The sequence below is a fragment of the Myzus persicae genome, unplaced genomic scaffold, assembly GCF_001856785.1.
Source record: "Myzus persicae strain clone G006 unplaced genomic scaffold, MPER_G0061.0, whole genome shotgun sequence".
Lineage (NCBI taxonomy): Eukaryota > Metazoa > Arthropoda > Insecta > Hemiptera > Aphididae > Myzus > Myzus persicae.
In genome coordinates, this window is record NW_019103155.1 from 232,828 (window position 1) to 255,393 (window position 22,566).

The 22,566-nt window shown below is 31.0% G+C and overlaps 2 protein-coding genes across 6 annotated transcripts; one reads left to right on the plus strand and one right to left on the minus strand.

The window, feature by feature from the left end:
• Positions 1-4,108: 4,108 nt before the first annotated feature.
• Positions 4,109-6,456, minus strand: LOC111033881. 3 transcript variants are annotated; one of them, XM_022314821.1, is made up of 4 exons: positions 5,855-6,456; positions 4,815-5,066; positions 4,536-4,749; positions 4,109-4,474 (listed from the first exon to the last, which is right to left on the minus strand). In XM_022314821.1, exons 1-4 carry the CDS (start codon positions 6,014-6,016, stop codon positions 4,149-4,151), a joined length of 954 nt encoding a protein of 317 aa, XP_022170513.1. In that variant the 5' UTR covers positions 6,017-6,456; the 3' UTR covers positions 4,109-4,148. The 3 variants fall into 3 exon arrangements, with proteins under 3 accessions (XP_022170513.1, XP_022170514.1, XP_022170515.1); XM_022314822.1 differs by having other exon boundaries at positions 5,891-6,288; XM_022314823.1 differs by lacking the exon at positions 5,855-6,456 and adding an exon at positions 5,153-5,412.
• Positions 6,457-7,389: 933 nt separating this feature from the next.
• On the plus strand, positions 7,390-21,181 carry LOC111033880 (nucleosome-remodeling factor subunit NURF301-like). 3 transcript variants are annotated; one of them, XM_022314818.1, is made up of 36 exons: positions 7,390-8,061; positions 8,132-8,513; positions 8,580-8,865; positions 8,925-9,136; positions 10,896-11,060; positions 11,136-11,216; positions 11,287-11,631; positions 11,703-11,924; positions 12,008-12,159; positions 12,219-12,363; positions 12,519-12,656; positions 12,723-12,943; positions 13,304-13,607; positions 13,851-14,106; positions 14,166-14,277; positions 14,364-14,558; positions 14,618-14,927; positions 14,985-15,120; positions 15,188-15,489; positions 15,777-15,920; positions 16,019-16,132; positions 16,205-16,282; positions 16,346-16,482; positions 16,596-16,658; positions 16,808-16,937; positions 17,353-17,486; positions 17,546-17,780; positions 17,849-18,066; positions 18,128-18,224; positions 18,285-18,492; positions 18,649-18,832; positions 19,073-19,440; positions 19,503-19,670; positions 19,750-19,945; positions 20,029-20,113; positions 20,190-21,181. In XM_022314818.1, exons 1-36 carry the CDS (start codon positions 7,390-7,392, stop codon positions 20,399-20,401), a joined length of 7,407 nt encoding a protein of 2,468 aa, XP_022170510.1. In that variant the 3' UTR covers positions 20,402-21,181. The 3 variants fall into 3 exon arrangements, with proteins under 3 accessions (XP_022170510.1, XP_022170511.1, XP_022170512.1); XM_022314819.1 differs by having other exon boundaries at positions 18,649-18,742; XM_022314820.1 differs by lacking the exon at positions 20,029-20,113 and having other exon boundaries at positions 20,190-20,306.
• The last annotated feature ends 1,385 nt before the right edge of the window (positions 21,182-22,566 follow it).

Sequence of the window (22,566 nt, forward strand, 5' to 3'; positions counted from 1 at the left end):
ATTTAAGTGTCTTTTCCAGACTGATAAATTTTATGTTTAATTTAGCTCTATAACAATTTGATCTCAATTCAATTTTTCTCTAGAAAAGGTTTTTACTTAAACTAAAAATTCATCAATAAATTTTAACCACATTTACTTATATCAAGATTAAAAGACTGATTGCTTGCTTGGAACTTATAAATTACATTTCAGTATTATTTTTTATTTAAATTACAATGATTTTCTGCATATTTTATTTAAATAGTTATTGATTTTATATTAATCTTGTCTACACTATAAGTAAAAATGCTATACTATTTTATAAAATAATATTAAAACATTACAATTTTACAATGTATTTCTAGTTTTCAATGCCATAACATATTGATAAGCTATGTTGTAATGTTGTATGTTTTAAATGAACATTTTAGGGTTTTAATTTCTTTATTTTTATAAGTATCTTGACTGAATTATCTTAAAACAAAAAAAAAACACATTCAATTGTGTCTAATGTGATTTGACAGCTGATCAAGATTATTTTAAACATCCTAATTTTTAAAGTAAATGTGGTTCAACAAATTTAATTGAATAGTTGTATTATTTCTAAAAAGTTGATAAAAATGTTGTTAATGTAAACTTGAGTGTAAATATTAACAATAATTGAATATCTAATGCTTTTACTATGTGTCTTTTTAAGTTGTGTATTTTATTGTAACTAATATAATGTCCCAAACAATTATTGGAGCATTAATTAATTTAAATTATAGTACTATTCAAAAACTGGGGGACCAAACAATACATTTTTTTTTGTAAATAATACTTTAATCAAGTATTATTAGTAATTAAGAGAAAAAAAAAGGTTTAAGTCAATTGTAAAAGAATTATTTTATTCGTATTTCTTTGTATACATTTACTAAAAAAAAAAATACAATTTCATTCGTTTAAAACTTTAATTTAGTACCCTAAGGTCAGTGTTACACTGGTTTGACATTGTTTTATTCAAAAAAATTCAAAGAACATCTTATTAATGTATTTGTATTTTTCAATAGACCTTTGTCAATTCAGAGTAAACTAGCTTTACATTTGAAATGTTTTGTGTTTTTTCTCAAGTAAATTTAAATTATTCAAATTTTAATTACATTTAAATCAATTTAAAACTAAAAAAAGACCAAATATTTTATACTTTCTTTTTTATGAGGTATATCTTATCACATTGCACTTTTACTATTATTTTTGTGTTTATTGTGTATTAGATTTTATATTTCAGTATAAAATGTAGTTTAGAATTACACTAATGTAGCTAATGGCTGTGTTCTACAATTGGTTTATGAACCTAGTACTTTGCAATCGTTTTCCATCATTATTACTATTATTGATAATAATAATTGTTACTTATTACGTTAAAATTATAACTTCATTGAGGAAGATATAGATAACTAGTGTCCTTAAGATGTAATATCACCTTTTATAAACAATGATATATTATTTTGAGTAAAATTAAAATCAGAACGCCATAAACATCAATTTCCAATTGAATTATATTATATGGCTTCTCTGTATTTATTCTATTAATCGTTATTTCAGAAAATACTACTACATACATTATAATATGTTATGTACTAGGTGATATTTTATGATCAATTATAAATAATAATCAAGTTGAAAAAAAGGATTATCATATTTAAACCGATGTCCAATAAATCTCGTTCCTTGTTTTACATATTTTATGGCAAATCATACAATACACTATAACAGGGGTTCTCAAACTTGCATAGTCACTGTACCCCTTTTTACCAATACAATTTTTTAGGTACCCTTTCTAACTTGTTTTTGGTAAACTACCAAAATATATAAAAAAAAATTTCTCTATTTAAATTTAAAGATTTGTTGGCCAGAATCGTAACCACTAAAAACGTTGAGTACCCCCAAAGGGTACTAGTACCACAGTTTGAGAACCACTGCAATATAATGTATTTTATATATTTTATATAATACACAGAAAAAAAGCTCTTAAATTCTTGATTTCCTATGAAGGTTTAAAAGTAAACACATCCGTCACAACAATGAGGCATAACAAATGCTATTAGATTTTATATTTGATTTTATTGACTGTACAATAATAGCTCATAACTCAAGAAGTGATCTTCACTGTATACTGTAAACGTGTTCAATACAATTTTTTTAAATTCATTATGTCAAAAATATTTTTAAGAAAATATTTCAACTATTTAAATTTTATACTTACTGAAATTGTATCGGTAAAATGTTGGTATTTACTATTCCTGCTATATTTATTAAGATAATGATCTTAAGTCTGTGTGCTCGAAACTAAACAGTTTTCCGATTTGTGATTTTGATTTAAATCTACTCTTTTGGTAGATTAATTTTGGTATCTGTCGAGTTTTGACCATGTAACTTACTAATTGTGAACAATTTGTTTTTCCCAAAACTGGTACAACTAAAAGTGCTCTTACTACTTAGTATATTTTGTTTTTTTTTAGTTTGAATTCACTGTTATTGTTGTAAAAAAAAGATATTTTGTGTTAAGTTATATCACTAAGATAAAAACTTACTCATCTTATCAAAATATTAATGTATTTTTTATTGCAATTATTTTTTCAAGAATGTTCACTGCTTACTATTTAGACAAATCAACTATGGTCCTATTTTTAAATTTTTATTTTAAATGACCAATTTAGTATTAATTATTTTTAACATTAGTTGTGTCTCATATATGAATTTAGTATTAACTTATAGAAAATTATACGACTAGCAGACTATGTACGTTTAGAACATAGATGGACAACTGTTAATTTAATATCATATATATTGTGTTCAATACCTTTTTAATTAAATCAACAAGTTAGCTGTAATAATTTAGTTATCAATATCTATTTTTCTAAATATTGTTTGTAAATGTTCATGTACATGTATTTTTATTTTACTTGAGTATTAAGTTTTGTACAATAATGTCATTTATAATTTTGTGTACTATTTTTATTTTATTTTTATCACTGTAAATTTACATTGTCATAGGTTATTGTGTGTATTTATATCAATACAATTAAATAAATGTTCATTTTAAAACAAAAAACTGTATTAATTTACTGAAAGATTTGTTTATTTGATGTTATATTTAGCAGATTTCTACACTGAGCCTTCTAAGAAATTTTAATACATATATTAGTATTTAATCTAGTTAATTTTAATCAATACCACGGAATATAAAATTATAGGTAGGTCAGCACATCTACAAATGTTTATGCATTTTTAATTTAAGTTCTCTTATTATTTATTATATCTTACAAGATTATAAATTGTTATCATTTTCAACTTCTGGCAAGAAGTACTTTTAGAAGATAATGGACCTATAATTTAATTTCTGAAAAACTTCAAATTAAATATTGTAGGGCTATGAGTATTATCATTGATTCAAACCCTTCATTATCAGTTAAAATTTTGGTAAATAGTGTATGAGTACTGAGTAGGCATATAAAGACAATTATGAAAGGAATTTTGAAAAGTATATCACAATATCTTGATCATAGATAGTATTCATTAGTATTTATTGTGAGACGTGGGTACTAAATTCCTAATAACTAGGGCTTAGATTTTAAATGCCTTAGAAATATGAAAAATGCATTTATGGACAAATAACTCCAAAAAATAATGAAAAATGGCCTTTTTAAAAATGTGCACCGCTAAAACAATGTTATTGTCCGATAAGAAATATAGATGTTCATCTTTTTATTTAATTGGTCATCAGTTAATTGGGATGTAATATTAAGACAAATTTGTGAATCATTTTATTTAGAAACTATAATATAGTTACATTACTCGTATTTATATATTATAAATATTTTTTATAATACCTCTAGGAATAGTTAAAAATTACCTTTAACGTCAAAAACCTCGAAAATAAACAATGACCCAAAAAAATTTTGTTTTTAGCATAGTCTGTACTTGAAACACATTTGTATATTGAAAAGAATATCAGAAAAAAAAGCAAATGCATGAAATCCGAGTATTACTAATAATGATTGGGTATTATCATATTATATTGAAGCTCAACCATTATTAGTATTGATACTTTCTGATTTAAATAAGGTTTAACTACATTAACACAATGGTTTAAGTACATAAATATTTTATTTTTTAAAAACAATTTCTCAGACATTTATAATTTTTGTGAAGTGCGATAACCATTTTTCTATCTTTGTTGGATGTTCACTTTTTTTATACAACAGAGACCAAATAGCAATATTTGTTATGTCCAATTTTGTATTCGAATCTGTGATCAGGTTGTGTAGTTCTGTAGTTCGATCATTTGCCGAACAACCAATTTCGTTTATTAAATCCAAAACCTTGTCAGATTTTATTTGATCAGCAGCAGTCAATGGTTGAGTGGCCAGATATTGATTAAATGACCGTAACAATGACACTTCACCGACTGATGAATCTGTTGGAGACCTGACCACTTTAGGGCTAGGTTTAACTAGAGAAAAAAAATGATTAGAATATTTATGAACATTTAAGTAATTTAACTATTAACTAACTGTGTTGCCATATAACAAAGACTTTAATAAGGCTCTTGGTGTCTATACAAGTCACATTCTTGAATGCTTTAATGGTTTCTAACGCCTTCAAATCTTTCAACACAGATGAATGCACATGATAAGAAATATCCCATGCAACGTCTGGCCACAAGATTGGTAAAGCTAATATAGAATAAGGTGGATCTTCTGGATCAGCAAATACTACTGTATCATTCTAAAAAATGTACAGTTATTTTTATTAGTTGGTAGTAACTATATTAATAACAATTCAAATTTTACTTTTATCAGATTTGAAATGTCATTATTTACAACAGACTTAGAACTGTTTTCGTGTTTTGTATTAACATTACACTGGGTTGATTGTTGTTTTTCTAGGATGGACACCCTGTCTTTAGCATCAGGAAAGTTAACATCTAATTTACTTAATCTGATTTCAAGCTGTTCTAAAATTTTGAGAACTTCATTTTGTTTTTCCAAAAGTACTCGGATTTCTTGATCGGATAATTGAGCATCATCATCTACGTCCTGCAACTAAATCAAAAAAAAAAAATTGTAAAAATTGACAAAATTTAAAGAACAAAATAGAAATTTAAATAAATCTATAACTAGGTATGTACTCTTGGCAACATTATTGATAAGAATTGGTTTTTCATAACAGTATCATTTAAGACTTTTTTTCATTTGATTCTGAAGGCCTTAAAAAAATTATAATTTTATAATATTTGCTCAGTCTGGAAATAATCGGAAAACTCGTTGTCGGACGATTGCTCATGCATATGGGCGAAATAAAACGGGAATAATACAGTGGCAGTTATAGTGACTTGACTGTTGAAAAACGTAAACACTAAAAATGACTTGAGTTGTAAATAGTAAATACCGTTCAAATGACGAATAACGCCGACCCATTATCAGACACGTGCGTTTAGGCAATCAAGCACATAATTTTTTTTTCTGTGGATCAAGTAACGTTGTTGGTATCTTCTAAGTATGATAAGGAATAATTTTGTCAGTACCTTAGAACAATCAATCTATATGATGATCATTGATCACCATGACACCATATACTATTAATCTAGTATTTCAACGACTGACAAAGTTTAATATTTGATTTGTGACCCTAAGGACGTAATTTGTGCAACACCGTTATGAAGCGTATAGCAATTCTCGCAAACCTATTCATTCAAAAACCGTGGAACCATCGACAAAATGGTGAGTTTACGATTTATTTTATTTATGAACCAGGCGGCGACCCCGCGAACAGAAAAGATGAGCATTTTCATCCAATTATCAGAAAACTTGAGACTACCGGATTGTCAAACCTTAGCAGATAAGTGGAAAACAGCAGCGGCACTAACCTCGTCACACTTGTCGCTCATCGGCACTCTGGAGAACGACATCTGTTGTAAGTCTTTGAGCTTGTACATGCGGCATGTGCTCTCAATCAACAAAGGCACTGGGACCACCGGTTTCAGCTTGTACATGATTGTGGAAATCGGCAGACGGACAGAAAAAACAGGTGACGATCAAAAATAGAAGTTGTGGTGCAGAATCAGTATAGAATCGAGTCTGGTTTTTCGTGATAATCCCAAATTCGGAATTCTGTATTTCCGAATTCTGTCGTTAATCGAATTACGAGTCGCAAGATAACAGCTGATGCAGCAGTTGCAGTCTTTAGCTCGTTATCACTGCGATGAATTGCTCGCTGCGCCCCTCGAGCAGTTCGGCCTCGTGATAAGGGCTGACAGTGTGACCAACCAAAAGTGGCCAACTGTTTAAACGGATCTTTGCTGCGGTGGCCTTCAGAGACTGATATTTGTGGAAACGATAGGACCGCTAAACCGGCCACCTCAATAAATCGGTGGCCACATCAAGTGGCCGGATAACTGGGATGGTATGCTTGCGATGACCGCCAACAATCGCGATGGAAAGCGCGGGGTGGCCGCTAGCCAATGGGAGCGGGAGAAGATTGCAGCTGCCGCGGCAGCGAGAGTTCATGGCAAAACGTGCTGAATGGGGGAGGTCGCGGGACGCGTCGTATTTCACCCGCACCGCCATGTCTGTCTCTCACAGCAACACGGTCTCCAGGCGACGGGAGTGAGTGAGACAACACGACCGAAGAACATACAACAGTACAACGACGTTATTATTGCTATGACTATTACTATTATTGTTATTTAGTATTCCGTGCCCGTTTTTTCTTTTATTTTTGTTTCGTTTTTTCTTCCCGTCGTGTCGTTTTGTTTTGTTTACGAACGGTTGCTTGACAGCGCGTGCCCGCCAGGCGACTGCCTGACCACGACAGCGACTTGCAAGCGAAGCGAACCGCCGCGGCCGACCACACGACTGCAGTGTGTGATAATAGTGTTTTCGTTACGGCACTACGTAACACGGTAATTTGCGATGCGAACGAGTGCGTCGAGTTCGGAGCCCCACGAAGGTCACCTGACCGCGTCTCGGCACCCGCCGTTGGCCCGTTAACGTCCGTTTTTTTTTTCGCGCGCTCACCGACGTCGCACACGCACTGCAGGCCTACCCGCGACTACGACACAGCTGTGCGTGTGCGCGCGATTTTTGTGTCCACGGATCGCGGGCACAACAATATCACAACACCGTCCACCTATCATTTCCATCGTTGTTGCCTGTTGGTACTTGGTAATCGGTATAATCCTGCTGCAAGACAATCGCGGTGATCTTCGCTGTGCGGTTCGTCCTCGGGGTGCCGTGTGTCGCGGCGAACTGCCCTGACCATATTATTTTTTTTATTCGACGGTTCGGTTATCGTCGGTTTACATCCGCCGCCGAATAACGGTCGCCAGTAGTGGTTGTTGTTGTTGTGGTGATAACGACCCAGACCATGTCCGGCAGACCTAAGCGCAGGGGCCGTCCTCCGAAAACCCCGGGCTCAGACAAGCCCAAGTTTCAGATGCACTTGCTGAAAAAACCAAAGTATCTTCAGAACCTCGAGACTGTGGATGTTGTCCAATCTCCTACACCTGGCCGGTCTGTAGCTTCGAGACGCAGCGCTCCGGCGTCGGTTGGAGCTCGCACCGCAGTGGTTGTCGAAACTCCATCGCGTAACACACGGCGTTCCAACCAGAAGGCCAAGACACCTAAGACGCCAGCTGTGCCAAAACCTAGGGCACCGCGTCCGTCGACCAGCAAGAAGAAGAAAACTAAAAAGGCCACTGTCGACAAAAGTCAAGATTACCATTACGGTTCTGACTTTGATGAGTCTGAAAAGAGCGAAGAGCCGTCCGAGAGTGAACAGTCTGACACTAATGTTGAAGACGCTGTTGATGATGTTAGTGACAGTGATTTCTCTGTCTCCGGCTTTTCTGTTGCCAGTCGTGCACGTAAAAGTAATGTCTCCTACATCAGGAATCCCAGTCCTGAGCCGCTATGGCTCAGGGGTGAAGAAATACCCAAATTGGAGTTACCCAAATCCTCAGAAGATCTCCTAGTGCCTACTGAACACATCATGCAAGCATTGAGTGTCTATGAAGTGTTGAGACGGTTTAAAAGCCAGGTATATTGCATTTAGATACAAGGTAGTTTTTTTTCCATTCCAAGTTGTTTTTAAACATTTTTTGTTATAGGTGCGATTGTCACCGTTTCGATTTGAAGATTTTTGCGCAGCTCTTGTTTATGAAGAGCAAAGCTACCTGTTGGCAGAGGTTCATATAATGTTGCTGAAAGCAATATTGCGGGAAGAAGATTTACAGCAGACTCATTATGGTGCTGTTGATCAAAAAGATAGTATCAATAGTGTATTATATTTTATGGATACTATTACGTGGCCTGAAGTATTACGAGAATATATCGAGTCTGATAAATCATTTGATCCACTAGTTCTAAAAGTATTTAATAATGGCGATGAATATCCATTTACAAATATCAAAAATAGATTATCTGTACTGCAGTTTTTAACTGATCAATTTTTAACCTCTACTCTTATTCGAGAAGATTTTATTCATGAAGGTACTTATTAATATATAAATGGATTATCAAAAACTTTAAAAATTAATCATACAAATAATTGTATAGGCCACAGTTTTCAATATGATGATCATTGTCGAGTGTGCCATAAAGTGGGAGACCTCTTATGTTGTGAGACATGTCCAGCTGTGTTTCATTTAGAATGTGCTGAGCCTCCTTTACATGATGTTCCTACAGAAGATTGGCAGTGTAATTTGTGCAAAGAGCATAAAGTCATTGGAGTATCTGATTGTATCCCTGACGATGAGAAATCTGGTTTATCATCCCGCCAGGACCACTTAGCATATGATCGGCATGGTCGTAAATATTGGTTTCTCGTTAGACGAATTTTCATGTAAGTGTACTAACATTATTGATATTATGTCTACTAACATTATTTGTCTTGTAATATAGTGAAAATGAAGAGACTGGTGAATGTTGGTATTATACAACAGAAGAGCAGCTAGGCTTATTATTAGACTCTTTGGATCGTGAAATGGAATCTGCTCTTTTCAACGAAATAGAAAAAGTCAAAGAGGAAATTAATCGACAAATGAAAATAACTATGGACCTAACCTTACAGTATCGACCATCAAATAGAAAAACATTTTTGGATGTAGAAAACAGTGAGTAGTTAGAATCTTCTTCATAATAAAAGTTAACTGCATCAAAGAAATATTTTTAAAAAATGTACAAGCTTAGATCTAAGCAGTACTTGAATTTTGAAAAAATTAAAAAAAGGATGATAATGTGTAAAAAAAAAATGTAGTATGCTACCTATCAGAAAATATGAAGTACTTACTTTTATAGATATTCTATATTTTTATTTGATTTTATCATGGGAAAATACCTGTTACTTGTAATATTAGGATAAACAACATAGCAGCTATGCTTTATTATACTAATACTATAATGACCATCTCAATAACTGGTATATATTTGTCAAGACCCTTAATTAATTACTTTTAGATATTACCTACATTATTTTAGTCCATGTTGTGTTCTTCTACCAATTTGTATTAAGCATCAGATTTGTTGGACCGCCAACTAAAATAAAAATTGTGACGGTCTTTTAAAACACAACATGAATATTTATTTGAAGTTCTCTGGGATGGCTTAAAAACGAATTAACAATAATTGTATGTTATAAAATCCTTGACAATGATGATCAGCAATACATTAAGTACATTTAAGTTCAATCATTTTTATTAATCAGTAGGTATAATATGGTAAGCACGCTTAAAGTGTTTTTTTTTAGGTACCATACTATACTAGTACCAAAAATAATGTGCATACTTAAATATTTAAATGTTTTATTGATTAGGATATAATTAAGAAGGGTACATAAATATTTTTTTTATAAGGGCTGGAATTCAAGTACTGGGTCTAAATGTAAATCCTCTTGCAAATCTTTTAGCTAATTTAATTGGTAAGATAATATAATATATTCACAGAGCAAATAATACAACAATTTACCTAATATTAACCATTATATTTTCATATGATACATTAATCAAATTATCTTAAACAATAGAAACAATGCGTTTTGAAGTTTTTATCTTAAAAGTTATATTATGGAAACCAAAAGTAGAAAGTTCATACTTAAATAATAAGGTAATATTATTTTTACATTGAGAATTCATAATAATTCAATAATTTGGTATATTCCAATTGTTTCTATCTTTATTTGTCTGAGCACCAATGTCTGTTAAAGTTATAATCCAAAATCAAATTATACTGTAATAATAATTAATAAACTCAGTTTTAGAAAAATATTCAACATCTTTAATATGTTTATAACCCCAATTTATTGAAACATATTTAAATGTTTCAAAAGAGTAAGTGAGTCAGATAATTTGCTAAAAGCTTTTTTTCCGCCATTCATGATATATAAGAAATTCAAAAGTATATCAGTAGAAATCAATTATTCTGAGTTCTGAGGGTTAGTGATTTTTTCTTGTTATAACTCACTGCATTCGGTCAGAATAATGAAAATATACCTTAGGAATACTTATATGATGGGGATAATTTTAACACCCATAAACAATAAATAATAATACGTAACTTAACAATTTGGTCCTAAGTAAGGAAATATCGATATTTTTTTTTAAGTATGAATATCTGCCTTTGATATACACAAGTAAAAACATTTAAAATATGAGTGTTTTGTCATTCATACCTAAGTCTGAAATTCATATTTGTAGACTTGCCTCAATTACATTTTAGAAAAGATATACGATTATTTTACTGACAGAACCACTTAAATAAATAAATAAACCATTGTTTTCAGTATTCTCAGTTTCATTATTACTAAATATTTTATACTTCAATGAAAAACAAAAATAATATGACCGACTGATAATAATTTATATCTGTATATTATAGGTTATATAATAGGCATGCGAGAAGAGATGCAAAAGAAAAAAGATACAGAAATGAGTAAAAATGATAGTAACATTGAAGAAGGAAATGAAAATGTGAAGGGCGATAATGAGTCAAACAATGACAGTAAACAAGAACATTCAAATGAAGTATCAGTAGACAAAAATGGTATGTACTACTATTTGTATACTAAAATATGAAATATATTAAATATTGTTTTATTCTTATAAAATGCATGTTTAGAAAATGAAGGTGGGAGTGGTGACTTGAAAAATGATGATAATTTGATAGATGTTGATGATAGTGAACATAATCATAGTTTAAGTAAGTTGAAATTAATTTTGTTTAAGTCGATTCAAATAATTCAATTTAAAAATATTGTTTTTTTCTTTAGGGAGCACTCGTAACAGATCATTACGCCTAAAACCAGCTCAACGTCAAACACCAGAACAGACCAAAAAACCACCTGTGGTTGAAAAACCTTCTCCGGTTCATTCATACTTAGACAACTTAGGAGCTAGGGTAACTCGATTTAAAGCTCAACATATAGCAGCTGGTACCTATTTGTACAAACTTGGCATGGATAATAGCTTCAAGACATATGTAAATCAATACAGTTCAAATCCAACTGCATTAAATAAGATTCAAAAGAATGAAGAACGCGACAAAAAGCGATATATGTCTCACAAGTTTTCACTTACAGGACCTGGTGAATACAAGTGGTGTGGACAAGTATTTGGTATGATACTCGATTGATAAAACATATTTGATTATTCCTGTGCTTATTTCTTTATTTGTATGGTATTTTAGGCGCTCGGTCAACACTGATAAGTACTGTCAAACAAACTATTATTTCATTAGACAATTTATTACCATCCTCATTGATGCATATCAATTGGTCAGTGTTGCGCAAACCTTGGTTAAATCAAGTTAACTCGTGTTCTACTCCCAAAGATTTCGCTAGAGTTATGGTTGTTTTAATGTCTTGCATTAAACCAGTTGTTTATGCACCAGTTTGGCACGAACAACTCGGTAAACATATTTATTCTGTATTCGTGTTTATTTATATTTTCAATCTTGGCTTTATACTCATTAATTTAATGTTATTGATTCAGGGCATGTAAAAATTTATCGTATCACTCATGCGGAACGGGAAGAAAAGAAAAAAACAGACAAAAAAGATAAAAAAGATAAAGATGCTGAAGAAGATGAGCGTAATAGATTGACCATACATTTTGTCAAGTACACTCTAGGTTTAAAACATCAAGTGAGTAATAATGTAATTAACTTAATTTTGGGCGTTTTGCTAAGTAATTTGTATGTAAGGTTCACAAACAAAAAGGAGAAGAATATAGAATTCATGGTCAATGGGGATGGCAGTGGCTATCAAAAACCAGAGACTATAAATTGGCTGATTCCTCAAAACAGGGCTTAGCAGCTGGACCTGCCAAAAGAATTTTTCAAGGCAAAGGTAAATAACTACAATAATTAGCAACATTGGAATAGCTTGTTGCCTAAAAAATAAACAAAAAATATAGGTTCTAGGATTTTGAGGTTTTGAAAGCTTATGTAACCCTAACTGACCGTTTTAGTTTAATCTGAATAACACAATTTATTTTTATTTAGATGATAAAGGAGTGCGAACATTTTCTATCACCGAAACACTATATGACTCGATGATATTAAAAGAATGTACATTTGACTCAGAAGTGTCAAGTGAAATACCTGATGACCAAAGTGTCATACATTTAGATAATGTTTCGGGTAAAAATCCTTTTGAATGAAAAGATTACTGAAGACTTTGTTTTATAATTATGTCTCTTATTTCAGATATTGATTTTATAAATATGAAAATTCTTTCACCCATTGACAAACTTGATGAAAACATCAATATTAGTAGTACACTATGTTCTTCTAGTCGTATAATGTATCCTAAAGTTGCTAAAAAATGTAAAACTGACATGTTATTGCCAAGACGAATGCAATTAAAATTAGCTGAAGAAAGATCAATTATGACAAAAAATGCCATCACTCCAAAACCAACTCCAGAAGTAAATATTTAAATATTAATATTAAAATTAAAGAAATGAAGGAGTGAAAACTAGCTTACTTCCAATATTTTTTCATACATCAAAAAAATACTACATAATATAGTTTAAAATTAGCATATAATTATGTAAACCCTTAATAAGTTATAGTTTCTTATATCCCAAATTTATTGATAGTAGTATCATCGGCAATTTGTATAGAAGTTAATCCATTTAAGAGAGTATAATTTAAGCTACTAGTAATCCAGTTTCATGATTTTTTCTGCTTTTCAGTAGTAACAACTGAGATATGTATTTCATTTAGATTTCCTTGTATGAGTTATCTCTGGGTATTATTTTTACTTTAATGTAACTTATTTCTAGGCTGTAAATAGTACACCTCCAAGTGCTTCTCCTCAAGCGTCTACCGAAACTATCACCAAAATGAGAGAAAAATCTTATATGTTGAATACTTTACAAAAACGTGTAATTCAACTCAAACAGCATTATTTATCGTTCAATACTATGTCTGAACACATGATATGCTATAATAGTAGCTGCCGAGCAGCTAACAAATCTAGTATGGTTGCCTCATGTTATAGTCCACTTTGTATCAGACATGTGGATGTACGAAATGAACTTCTATCATTACTACGAAAAATGAACATTTTGAAATCAGAACTAACCGGTGAGTATTCATTATAGATATTATACTCTATTCTTAATGAGATCAGTATTGTGCCCCTCAAGTTGTGTGCATGGGTGTGGTTTCGTCACACAACAGAACTTAATGTGCTAATACTATTATAGCGCGAATAGTGTCTAACCATTTTCAAGCAAAAGTTGTTGCTCTCCTGTACTGTTCTCATTGGGAATTGAGTATATGATTAGTAATTAGTGATATATTTGTTATATATATTTTAATTCACAGAATTAAAAGCATCAATGCCTAAAGACCCGGGTGTATTAAATATAAAGACCGAAAAGACTGATAATACTCCAGTTGAACCAGTTCAAATAAAAACTGAAGTTAAAAAAGAAGATAATTTAGTTAAAAGTGAACAGATAGTTCAAGTAAACAATGACATAAAGACAGAGAGTAACACCAAGCAAAAAGATATAAAAACAGAAAATGAAGATGAACAAAATGTGAAAGTTGATGTCATCAGCTGCAGTCCTACTACTGGGTATGTGAACATTGAAACATAATATTTGTAGTTGTTTACTAATAAACTTGTTTTGTTAGATTAAGTGTTTTGAAGCCCGCAAGAAAAAGAGGTGGTGCTAAACGAGAAGGTGTTCTAGTAGATTGTATAGATGATGGGCGTGTTTATTCTACAGACGATACGCGTAAAAAGGTTAAATTAAACCAAGATTTGATCAGCCATTAATAAATGTTATTTACTTTATCAACTTGATTATTTAATTATTTTGTTCAATATAGATTTATTTGAAAAAACTCTTGAGTAATAATGTTCCTGTTAAAAAGAAAACAGAGAAAATTAAGTACCCTCCTACTTCACGATTTTATACGCGTAGTAAACGTTGCAGTTTATTAGTATTACCAAAACACGAGCTTCGAAAGTTAGCTAGACATGGTGGGCATGATATTGTTAATGGTTTCAATCCTAATAGCAAGGTAATTGTTGATATTTTTTTTAAATTTTTAGTCACTGATTACTTTTATCTATTTTTCAGACCAATAATTCAATATGGCCATATCCTTGCCCAAGACCATATTTTAAAACATGCTGGCTTTACAGAACAATCATGTTTAACACCATATCAGCTGCTGCGTTACAATTAAGAATTTTATGGGCATGCTTGAGATGGGATGAATTAACTGCTAAAACAGCTCACTTGGCTAGCAAACGAGAAGTAACTACTGAAACTGAATTAGTTACTACAGAAACTTTAGAGTGTCGTACTTCGGGCCAATTCAACGAACACACTGAATATTTAATACGCAAAGTTGTAATACCATTAGATATACCAAAACAAGTCAGGGGTAAGTGAGTGCCGTATTAAGTATGGACATTTAATACATTTTTATAAAAAATTTCAGAGGTGACACCCATACGAAGTGGCTTAAGAAAACGTAAGAGGGAGGAAGCTCCAAGGAATACCGCACCACAGGTATCTGAAGTGTGGGTTGATGAAAGTAAATTAGAGCTGGTAGAAATCAAACAGTTCCATGAAAGGTATGTCTCAGTGTAGTTCATTATCATTTTTCTAGTTTACTAAGTAATTAATTTTAATTTTCTACAGAGTGGAACGTGAAATGCAAATGCAACAAGCTATGAAAACACGTGCGTCTTCAGCCTTTGCTAATAAATTGTTGCATAACGATTCTTCTCATAATCGAAATTTAAACGATAAGCTCCGTACACAAAACTCAGATACAACGGATCATATCAAAGAGCAATTAGAACAGTCTCTCAGAGCCCAAAGAATTGCTTATAAAAGAACATCAGTAAATAATGATAACAACTCTTCAAATAAGAAACTGAGCATGGACTCACAAAGTCCAGTGACTAGTAGTTCGACGCAACGTATGAAACTTGTACCTGGTAAGACTATTTAACATATTCTGGTAAAAATTCTTAAAAAGCAATTAAATATAATTTTATTAGTTGTAAAAACGGTATTGTACATTTATATATTAACATTAGTTTAATTACTTATTTGTTTGATTACTATAAATACTTTACTTAACTATGTATATTACAATATAATATTATATTATGATGCATCAATAACTATTATTTTCATGTATTGATTGCTGGTAAATCAGTCTTTCACAAATTATCCCTTACTAATTGATTAAAGTAAATGTAAATTATCGTTATTTGTACAGGCGAAGGTGGAAGACTAAGGTTGATGCCGAATAATAAGCCTTTGGCTCAAAGTCCTACTTTACTTCAATCTTCCCCAAGAGTTGCCCCCAAACCCCCTATTACTACTACCACTCCATCAACTCGTCGCATATTCATGACTAAATGTATGTATTATTTATTATTTGTATTACCTATTATGGTTGCTGTATTAACAAGTGAGTACAAAATTGTATTTATATAAAATTCTGTTTTGATAATATAGGTCCAGACGGTAAGACCAGACTTGTGACTACACCAAAAACAATTATCACTGACACTAATGTGATGAATCAAAACTCAATGAAGATTCAGTCAACTAACTCTCAAATAGTCACTTGTAAGTTTGAGTAAATATGCATTTAAGATTTAAATACTAAATAATAATTATTATTTATTATTTTTTATTTAGCAAATAATGTTACCCAACAAAAACTGCAATGTATTAAAGGTGAAGATGGAAAATTACAATTCAAAGGTCTTTTACCAGGTATAAATGATCATTACTTGATTAAAATTAATATATTAATATTGTATTATTTAACAAATATAGGACAACAACTTATTCAATTACCCGATGGAAAATTGCATGTTACCAGTTACATAAATCCTAGCCCATCTCGGACTGTGCAAATAGGAAAAAATACATTATTGGCAAATAATAATAATTTTCAAAAAGCTGGCACTCAAGTAAGGTTTTAATATGTGATATGCTTGTGTTTTGTTTGCATGAAAGTCTTATACGCTGATTATGTTGTATGTTTATCTAAAGTTAAAGTGTTAAATATTATGTATATTTACAGACAATTATTTTGAACCGAGGATCACAGCCTATTCAACAAGTTATGAAACCTCAAACATCTCAAGTAATGATCTTTGTATTATACATATTAAACTAACAAAATACAATATACATATTTAAATTATTATTGAATTAATATTGAAATATATTTTTCTATATGAATGATGGCATATAATAAATACAATGAAAATTAATAATTTGTATGTCTTACAGATGGTAGTTTCTGGTGGACAGTTAGTAAATGTTTCACAAGGTCAACAAATGATTGTGCAGCATATTAATCCAACTAAAGCCACTATAGCCACTATCAATGGCCAACAAGTTATATTACGGCCAAATACTGGTAAGCTTATACATTTTGAGGAATGCCACACTCGTAAATGTTGTTTGTTTTAAAAACGTACAACTATAAGTTTTGTGTTCAATTTTACATTTCCAATTTTGTATTTAGTGTTAGTTTAAATATTAAAATGAATTAATCTATTTTTAGTGTTAGAACCTTATCTGTTTTATTTTATATTTAAAATTTAAAGCAAGATATGAGAAATTTAAACATCCAAATAACAGATTTGTTTAGTATTTATCAAATAAATTAAGTCTGACAGATTGCTCTTACAAATATCAACAAAAAAATTGGAACTAATAAACAACAATTTTGCTTGTGAACGTTTGAACAACGGAGATTACATATACAGACGTGCAAATCATCCTAAGACTAACGGCTTAAAACATATCCATCATTATTTTTGATTAATTAGGTACTTCTGCCAACTTAATCAGTAGCGGTGGCCAGACAATTAAGTTTGTACGACCTCAACAAACTATACAAAAAATGCATCAATCTGTACCACCACTATCACCTCGAGTTACTCAAACAACTGGAATTGTTCCAGTAAGTTTTTAAATATAATTTTAAATTTCCCTTTAATATTAATTTATCACTGATTGTAGGATCAACACAGGCCAGTAGTTCCACAGGCTGTACCCATACCATTAGTTGATGAACAAGAAAAACTACTTTTAGCTAACCAACCACCTGGTACTGTAATAAAATGTATCACAGCTCAAGTAATTCAAAGTCAAACGCATGGTAATAAAATAGTATTGCAAGGTTTGCAAGGTAACGATTTTACACCCCAGCAATTGCAACTTGTACAGCAACAAGTCAAACAACAACTCTTAAAAGGTGAACAATTTTAAATATAACAACTATTTATTTGAATTATAGTTTAACTTTTTAAATTATTATTTCAGCTCAAGAATCCAGTGGTACTCAAGGAGTCTTAGGTCCCACAAAGATTTACCTTGCTGTTCAGCCACCAGATTCCCAACTTCCTCCTGTGCAAAAAACTGGAATTGTAGCCCCCGTCACAGCCCAACCTACAGTTAAACCAATTGAACCTTCCCTCAAGCCACCAGTTCCTGTACCAAACAATATTCCAGAAAGCTTAACTCAAATTAAAATTGAACCAGTAAAGAAATAGTTATTTGAAATAAACTTAATCATTGAAATCTAATAATATACTTTTTTAGCCATCAAAGTCTCCTGTGAATAAAATCCCAGTAATTAAAGAAGAACCAATTGATTCCCCAAACTCATTTGTAGTGACTCCAAACTATATTAGTCAATGTAAGTTTTATTGGGTTGTTGTTTTAGTTTTTTTTTTAAATTCATTTATTACTGTTGTAGCAATCAAAAATGTATTGAAAAATGAAGATTTGAACCCGGAAACACAAGAAAAACTGTTACAATTGCAAAAATATCAAGAACAACAATTGCGTGATCCAGTACCGCAGACACCAGTACCTGCATCTCCTGCTAGAAAGCGACCTTATGAAGCTGATAATTTGTCAGAATTTGAACCACCCAAAAAATCAACTGAACGTGATAATTCTGGGTATTTTTATGTTTCATTAATAAAAACACTAGAATATTTTGTAATTCAATTCCAAATTTTACCTAATTTTTGTATTTTTTTCTTATTTATACTGTTGAACATTTTATTCTAGTTAAACTTGTGTTAATTGTTAATTATTTTGTATTGCACGTATAGGTCATTGGTATCTCCTGAACAATCAAAACTATATCAGACACTAAAACAGGGCGATGATGAACGTAAAATGCAACAACTTCAATCAAAACTCCAGGTTAGCTTGTTCAAACAAAAAGAATTATTGAAAAAAGATATACTAAAAAAGAGGGCGCTTCTGGAAAAGGAATTGCAAATCGATATTCAGGTATGTATTTTAAATTCATGTTTTTCTCGAAATTCGGTTTTATCGAAGTTCCTGACAAACATAATTTCCTGAGTTTCGATCCTCAGTTCCGATTCCAGAAATGTCGTTGCTCGATTTGATTGCAGTATACTAAGTACCTTGGGTAGGATGAAGAAATATTTTTGATGGTGTAATATGTCTGCCTAGACCATAGTCTTATTTATTCTGAAGTTATTTTCATTTGTTTGATGTGTTTTACAGAACGAAATAGCTGCTAACGTGACTGTTTCATCAGCTGATTCTACGACAACTTCTAATAATGTGACTGAAAAGTCTATTCCAGTAACGCCTGCCCCTGCGCAAGTGACTCCCCCTCCCCAAGGTAGCAGTAAGCGTAAACACGCTTCAGGTCCACCAACCACCATACAAACTACACCACATGCCAATAATAATTCCAAAACTAGTAATTCAGGACCTGGTAGACGACGGCCAATGAAGATTTCTCCTCCGGGACCAAACCGAAATCATTCACGGCCATCACCATTAACTCCTACCAAGAAATCTAGCCCAAAAAAGAGTAAAAAAGAAAAAATTATGTGTCTATGTCGAACACCCTATGACAGTTCAAAGTAAATAACTACTATGACCAATGTTTTATTATTAAGTATGTTGTAATTGTATTTGGTCTTAGGTTTTACGTTGGATGTGATATGTGTCACAACTGGTTCCACGGTTCTTGTGTCGGCATCACTGTGCAAATGTCTAAAAGAATTTCTGAATGGTTTTGTCCAGAATGCAAGCGATCCAAGGATCCCGAAGTTCTCTATTGTATATGTAAAAAACCATATGATGATCAACAGTAAGTTGTATCTATTAAAATGAATTTAATAAATGTTGTTTAAATCACTTTTTATTGAGAACTTTTATTTTTATTTTAGATTTTATATTTGTTGTGATAAATGTCAGGACTGGTTCCACGGCAGCTGTGTTGGTGTATTGCAGTGTGAAGGTGATAAAATGGATGACTATAATTGTCCTAGGTGTATGGCCAACTCTGAAATCAATTTTGCCAATTTGAAGCCATTGAACCAACCAGACAACGACGACTTATTGAAACTCATCAAACAAATACATGTAATTACTGTTTATAATTGTTTGTAATTAATCACTCAACAGTTAAACATTATACCTTCTATACAAAATGCTTTTATTTTTAGTCGCATAAAAGTGCATGGCCTTTCATGGAGCCAGTCGATCCTCATGAAGCTCCTGATTATTACAATGTTGTTAAGGAGCCTATGGGTTAGGAGACTTCTCTATTCAAATTTTATTATATTCATATATTCAATTTTTTTCACCACTTACTTTTTTTTAACAGACTTGAACTGCATTGGAAAAAATGTGACCGATAAGAAGTATAAGAATCTCACAGAATTTATTCGTGACATGATCAAGGTATTCGACAACTGTAGGTATTATAATCCACGTGAATCACAATTTTACAAGTGTGCTGAAATCCTAGAACAGTTTTTTGTGTCAAAATTGAAAAATCTAAGGGACAAATTTTGTGAACAATACATGGAAGTCTAAAAAATGATTTTCAATTATTGTGATAATTTTCTAGGTAGTCATACTCTTATCTTACATTTTTTAATGTTTTTTTTATTTATTAATAAACATTTTTGTTCTTTTTTATTATTATCTTAAAGAAAAAAAACATTGTACATAATATTTTATTTTATTTATTAATACAGTATATCATAACGGCTATTATTGATCTATAATAGAAAATCTATATTTTTAGCTAACTTATTGTTTGTTTTATTGACATATTTTTACGGACATTTCACTGCCTATTCAGCAATGATATTGATATTTTGTTATTGATACAAACTGATTTGCTGGTGCATCTTATCATTTTTTTTTTATCAATTTTGTCGGGATAACTATTGTACATGATAAAAAGTTACTACAAAATTACTGTTGATCGATTAATGTTTGTTTAACCGCTCAGAAGCCGAAACACTCATTCCAAAAATTGAAATCAAAGTCTATATTTTTATCTGTATAACCTTTTTTTGTTAAATATAATATAATATTTAATTATAAATAAAAAATTTTTAAGGTGATGTTGTATTTATATTTGTCTCAAAATACATTTTATACAATATGTTAGTATTTTAATATTCTTTTTTTAAAATATATCGAAACTCAAAACCAAAAACCTGTATGATTTGTTTATTGAATGCATGTATATAATTATAATGTGTAGGGGTAGAGCCTACTTGTATTTTATTTTAAAATAAAAATAATTATGTATGTTAAAATTAACTATGATTTTATATAAACGGTGATGATGTTTTTCTTATATGCCTTTTAGTTTTTTTTTATTTGTTTGATTTAATTTTTCCATTGAATATTTTTTTTATTATTATTATTATTATTATTATCAATATAAATATTATTTATGTTGTATCTAGTTTTTATGAACTTGTTTGATACTTACTATTGTAATTATTACTATTAAAAAATATGGAAAAAAATCCGAGAAAAGAAAATTAAAACAGATATATTATTATTATTGTTATTAGTATTATTATTGGTATGGCTAGTGCGATGCGAACCTGGTTGTTTAGCAAATCGACCTCGTTGATTTTTTTCCCGACTCCAAATTGACGTGTTCCTGTGTGTTGTGTTCCCTATGGTCTGACATTGCGTTTCACACGCCTCAGGGGAGAGCTCCCTACACGAAGGCTGTCATGCTAATTCGCTATTAATAACGTTAGCTGCGATGCATTTGATTACGAGTATCGCGATCCTTAGTATAAAGTAATAGAGGTTTCATTATTATTTTTATTGCATACGAAATTTATAATATTATTCCCTTTCGACCGACGACAGTCTCCGCCAGGTATTATACATACGTGTGAAATAAACTAATACAAAATTATAATTATCATTTTGTTTGATGCGAGATTAATATTATGAATGTTAAATAGCATATACACATACAAACGTAGACAATTCATTTATGGTACTTGGAAAAAAAAGTAGTAGATGATGAAATTAAATTTTGGAAATTAAGAATATAAATTGAAAAAAAAAACTGTCATCAATAAGACAATATTGCATTGGAATATTGGTAGGTAGCTTATACATATGTCGACTTTGAACTTTTTTCATTTAAACATTTACAAAATTTTGATTTTATTAATACCGACAATATTTAAGTTGTTATTACTTATGATCCATCTTTTTCGTAGAAGTAAGTAATTGTTTTTAAATTTTGTAATTAAAAATTATTAGCTGGTGATCTAAAGTTTTATGCTAATATGTCTTCAATGAAGATTGGCTTAATTCAAGATGATCTAGACAGACTTATAAGTGATCAGTGCCTTTCAAATGGACTCAAGTTAAATATAGTTAAATGTGTTAAAATATTATTGTTTTCGTTCTAATGATTTTGTAATAATGTGTTTTCAAATATTAAGTACACATAACCACACTATAGTTAGACCGTTATCGTATCAGAGTTATTAATTTTCGTCTGGAATCCTTCACGAATCGGTCTTATTGAATACCTCGATCGTGTTCAAAGAAAGTCTTAACGTTTTATCGTTTATAAGAAAAAATAACACGGTAGGTAACTTCAATTCGTCAGCAACTAGTTATTTATATTCAACCCAAGCAACCCTTAATTTAGATTTCTTGAGTTAACGGAAATCTATAGATATTTGTTTTTTGATAAAATTAAT